The sequence below is a fragment of the Pelobates fuscus genome, chromosome 5 (assembly GCF_036172605.1).
Source record: "Pelobates fuscus isolate aPelFus1 chromosome 5, aPelFus1.pri, whole genome shotgun sequence".
Lineage (NCBI taxonomy): Eukaryota > Metazoa > Chordata > Amphibia > Anura > Pelobatidae > Pelobates > Pelobates fuscus.
In genome coordinates, this window is record NC_086321.1 from 217209475 (window position 1) to 217215474 (window position 6000).

The following is a 6000-nucleotide window of genomic DNA, read 5'->3' on the forward strand; positions in this document are numbered from 1 at the left end:
GTTTTAATGCTCCGGCACCGCTGGCCTCCCTACTTGGCCTTTACTTAAAAGCTTAGTCAATACCCATGCCTGGAATGCGTAGGACGGCTATTTTGACTGACAGGCTGGACATAGCAATGTCTTACAGGACAGGCACTTAGGGGGAATAGCGATGTTGAGGCATATTATAAATTATAGGCAAGTTATAGATCGTACTTATTTTGGATTCTACTGAGCACCTCTGACGGGCTAAACGTTACTCTGCCTTAAGCTCTTTATGTTATGGCCCATATATGTATCTTGGAGCCGAATTAGGTCACTAGCTAGCCCTATCTAAACTTAAGCTTAACTAGCGAGGTTTTATACACATGAAACCTGGCATGATGTACTCTAAAAATTGATGTCAAGCATACCTTAACACAAACAGTAAGTTCTGTTCAGCTTGTTAATATCGACAGTGTTAATGTCAAAATTGTGCATACACCCTTACTAACATACCTGTTCCTGTACCTCAAGCGACGCAAGCCCAGCAGGTTAAATTAACATTATTAACCCACGTTTGTAACTCGCTTTAACTAGTCAAGCTACATATATATTTTTCTGCCTCACAGTTGAGACAGCGTACGTCCACATATTTAGTAGGGGCATATAATACTGCTTACTGAATGTTTTTTATTTAATCAGCAATAGTCGCTCTTAATATGTTGGTACATCTCCTCTCGAGGAATTTTCTGTCATAGAGCTTCTCTGTTAATCTCTGTAACCACTCATGCATTCTCCAACTAGTCAGTCATAGACAGAGGGACGTTTTGAAGTTAAACTTAAACCTGTAAAAAACAGCGGTGGACCCGATAACCTATCCCTGCAGTTAACACCGTGTAACCAATACTTTAACGTAAAAGCTGTTTTATTAATTAATGTAACGCAATACATGTCTAAGCTCCAGTGCTTTATTATTTACTCGTTTACCCTAGCATGCTAAACTAATAACCATTAATGTTTACTGACCTGTTAACCTCATGTTAATTTTAAAAAATATGTGCTGTATTGACAACTACTACGACTTGAAATATTATGCACATTGCCTGCAGATGCTGTCGTGGCTATGCACGCTTGATGTAAAATTTCTGCACATGAAAAATAAAGAATTAAAAAAAAAAACCAAAAACAAAAAATATTATTAGACAGGTATACACTAAAACAATATAGATACACAGTATAGATTACAGCATCTTATCATAGAAAGGTGGACTTTTAGTATACACTAAAAAACAGAAGATATTAAATATAATGACATAAATAATATTAGAATTCTGAAAAGGGGGGTGGGGAGTGGGGGGTGGAAAGGCAGAACTCCCAAAACATGATAGAAGTGGAGTTGTATAAAAAAGTTTAAAAAATAATTTATAAGAAATAATTAATAAAAATAATAATTTATAAGAAATTAGCCAATTCAAAGTCCAGATGGAGCCCTTTAGGGGCCAACGAATCTACATTATAAACAATCCAACTGGTCTCTATTTTGCACAGTTCTCTTATCTTCTCCCCTCCAGTACTGTGTTTTTTTACAAATAGCTATAAAACTTAGAAGTGATGGATCTTTATTATGAAATAATAATAAAAAAAAATGAGCAGAGACCCTGTGCTTTTCATACCCCCTCCTAATGTTGCCCATATGTTCTGAAATACGGATTTTTAAACTTCTAGTCGTCATCGTATTGCAGTCCACCAGAGGAGGTATGTAATGTTGGAAGAGTGGTATGTTCGTATTTCTTTGATATAAAATGATTGTCCTGTTACAAAGGACTTAAAGGATATTATTATTTCTTTTTTATGGCTCATCTTTTGACACCCTGAACAAAGTTTGCAAGGATAAAAAACTTAGTTTTGATTAAAACCATTTTCTGATTATTATTTTTTTGGTTTGATAAAACTCCTCTACTAAATATACATACATTGTTTCCCCCTCTAAATTTTACCCCAATTATATTTTTCAAGTCATTATCCATTTTTAAAACATACCAAAAAAATTTCAAAATATGTTTAATTTGGTTGGACTGACTATCTAATGTCTGTGTTAGACATTTTTTCTTATTTCAAATATTTTCACTTGATAATGCTTGAACGTCTTTAAGTTGTTGGTCTATACTGTTTACATTTTAATTATTTTATAAAAACTTCTCTTTTAAACATTTTTTCTTGAGTATTCTTTTCTGTCACTGCAATTTTTATAAATTCTTATAAATTGTTCCTTGGGTACGTTTCTTAGCCAAGGGACATAGTGACAAATGATGGTGTCAATAAAACTGTTGACATCCACTTTCTTAAAAGTTTTGGTCTTAATAAAGGAATTTTCAGCGGAAATCTCTAAATCTAAAAAATGGACCTTCACTTTGCTAAATTCACTAGTCAAAACAATATTTTTATTATTATAATTAAAAAAAAGATAAAAATTGATTAAGAGAATCACAATCTCCTCTCCAGATAAAAATATACTTCATTGATATACCTGCGATAGTGGACCAGGTTCGCGCTACAGTTATTGTCCCCTGAGAGAAAAGACTCCTCCCAGTGGGACATAAATAAGTTGGCATAATTGGGCGCAAACCTGGTCCCTGAGACAATAACGATCATCTCTAAAAAAATATGAGCCCTCAAACCAAAAATAATTGTTTTGTAAAATAAACTTAAAAGCCTCTAAAATAAAATCAACTTGAATCTCTTGGTAGCTGTATTGTGTTAAAAAATGTCCTACTACTTCACATCCAAAAAGGTGTGAGATAATGGTATATAAGCTACCCAAGTGACTTAAAAATAATCATAACTCTCTGACAAGCCGACTTCGGAATATGTGGACAAACTATTATAACCCATAGTGGTATTACAACCCACATATCTGAAGGATTCCACACTACTTAGCAGAGAGTTGATGGAAATCCCCTGGAGTGATGATTATTTGTTAGTCACTTTTGAATTTAGTACTCAAGCTAATTTTTTAAAAGAAGGTTTTAGAAAATAATTATACTTTCAACAGCATAGATCAACAACTTAAAGAAGTTCAAGCATTATCAACAGAAAATATTTTAAATAAGAAAAAATGTCTCACACAGAAGGACAACCAAAAAGGTCTCCCCATGATTTTAGATTTTGATAGTCAGTCCAACCAAATTAAACATATTTTGAAAACAATTTGGTATGTTTTAAAAATGGATGAAGACTTGAAAAATATAATTAGGGAAAACCCACACATTATATTTAGAGGGGCGAACAATTTAAAACAAAATTTAGTAAGGAGTTTTATCAAACCCAAAAAATGAGAAAATGTTTTTAACCAAAAACCCATTTTTTATCCCTGCAAACTTTGTTCAGGGTGTGAAAAGACAAGCCAGAAAAAAAGAAACAATAATATCCTTTAAGTCTTTTGTAACCGGACAATCATTTCACATCAAAGACATACTAACATGCCACTCGTCCAACATTATATACCTCCTTTGGTCCCCATGTGGACTGCAATGGATAGGTATGACGACTAGAAGTTTAAAAGTCCGTATTGCAGAACATATGGGCAACATTAGGATGGGGTATGAAAAGCACAGTGTCTCTGTTAATTTCTCACAACTTTGTTTAGTTTTATAGTTATTTGTAAAAAAAGAAACCCACAGAACTGGAGGAGAGAAGATAATTTTAGATAACTGTGCAAAATAGAGACCAGGTGGATATTTAATATTGTTTCTTTGGCCCCTAAAGGGCTAAATCTGGACTTTGAATTGGCTAATTTCTTATAAATTATTATGCACATTTTGCCTTGATAAATATGGACCTTTTTAAATTCTGCCCAAACTTCGGGACCTCTAATACCAGATATGACGTTTCACTACTGCGTCCATCTACTACCCTTCCGGGAAGCGGTCCGATGACGTAACAGACCAAACCAGAAGTGATGTCACACCCTGAACTCACCTGCTTAAAATTTTGGCGGCACAAGAGTTATTTAAAGACGAACTGTTAAGAGGCAAGTCAGCATTGAGGAAGACCCCTGAGAGGGTCAAAACGCATCTGCTGCCATCCTTTGGGACTTTTATATTTATACTTATATTATTTTGTTTATTTCATGTGTTTGTTTTTGCGGGGCCATACCTTTTATTGTATTTGCATTTTGGTTGGCACTGCTTACTAATATTAAGTTGTCCCTTTTCTATGTTCAAATACCTGTTGGATCACTTACCTCTTCATCATCTACCTCGCAGCCTGTATAAGCACCCTGGAGTCTCTTCTATAGAGCCTGATATGGCTCTTCATTGTGTGAGGTTTATTCCACTTGTTTTATGTATGTTTTATACATACAGTAAGTGCAATGTGTTTTCTCATTTATTTTTTATAGATTGCTCTGCTTGACCTGTATTCCTAGTATGTGTATTTTATGTGTGATCACTTTTGGGGTGTATTACCTATTTATTTGCTATGTTGACTATAGTAGCTGAACTTTGCGATTCTGATGCACAACAAGGACTTAGTAGTTAACATATGTTTTTGTTTTTGTTTCAGCCTCACACTTGTTTCAATATTATATCATTTACACCTGACATGGTATAATTTTATTAGAAGATACAATCTAATCTACAGGTTATGCCATTTTATTTCTAGCAAACATATTCATTATATTTTACCAATGTATATTCTATTTTAACATTTGCTTGTATACTATTGCATGAAGATTAAAAAATAAAATATATATCACTGCCATAGTGAATGCTAGCAGTATTTTACAATGACTTGAGAGACTTGAGATGTGAACATCTGTTCCCATCTTTTGCAATACCCAATTAAAACTAATAAGAAACATAATTCAGGTAAATAACCTTCCAAACTAAATATTTACTGCAGATTTTGTTATCGCAATGTCTATATGATATTTTTTATGCACCCGCTCAACTTGTCAGATCCATTTTTAACTAATTTGTATTGACATATATTAGAAAAAATATATATTTCATTTCTTTCTTTTTGTTGGTGAAAGCATCAGTTCATTTGTAATCTGAGGAACATGCTAAAATTACATAACCATTCCTTTCCATTTCATAAAATAAATCCTCAGTCTTCAGTGTCCCATAGAAATAGGCTGAAAGGTACTGCACTGTATTGCTTGCGATGCTGGCTCAATGAGCTGTGTGCCCTATCTCTTTCTCCTTACCTTGCATGTGTCATTATTTCCTCTGTTCTCTGAAATATTTGATCTTTCTCTCCTGCAGATTTAAAAAGAAATGACTACTCACCTGGGAGGATCAATCTAGGGTTTGAAACTGGTGAAGCAGATACAGACGAAGACCTTTTGGAATATAATACAAGATTGTAACACAACATTGCAGTTGAAGTGGGAAATAAGTACTAAATCGAACACAATAGCATACACCATGGTCCGCATTTTACTTGGCTACCCCTGTGAACAGGAGGAAGTAAAATAATTCATGGAACATTGTTCAAAAGAAGCACCTTGGCAAATTCTTGCCTGTTCTTACAGTTCTCTTTATTGACCAGTTCCCCGCTTTCTTTACCTACTCAGAACCATTCATTACTCGTCCATTGGTCAAGATATTAATTACAAGATAAAAGAGAGGACCTCAGGCACTCCAAATTGAAACTGTATGCAGATTTATTAGGAAAAAATGCAACGCCAAGCAACGTTTCGACCAACAAAGGTCTTTTTCGTGTATTATTCTGGGATTGCTGGTCCTGATCCGGAGCACCCTTGGCAGTTGGGATTGAGTGCGGTTCCCACCATCTACTTTGCGCAAGATATTAATTACAGTCATGGCTGACTTGGGTTCATCTCGCAGAACATCATTAAACATGTACATATTATTATTATTATTATTATTGCCATTTATATAGCGCCAACAGATTCCGTAGCGCTTTACAATATTATGAGAAGGGATTTAACTATAAATAGGACAATTACAAATAAACTTACAGGAACAATAGGTTGAAGAGGACCCTGCTCAATCGAGCTTACATTCTATAGGG

General features: G+C 34.4%; 1 protein-coding gene across 1 annotated transcript in view; it reads left to right on the forward strand.

Moving 5' to 3' along the window:
• Positions 1 to 5556, forward strand: part of TRPM6 (transient receptor potential cation channel subfamily M member 6) — a 182170-nt gene extending 176614 nt beyond the window's left edge. The window contains exon 39 of the mRNA XM_063455032.1: positions 5229 to 5556. Coding sequence (XP_063311102.1) covers positions 5229 to 5332 — 104 coding nt within the window. The 3' untranslated portion in view covers positions 5333 to 5556. The remainder of the gene's footprint in view (positions 1 to 5228) is intronic.
• Positions 5557 to 6000: the final 444 nt, after the last annotated feature.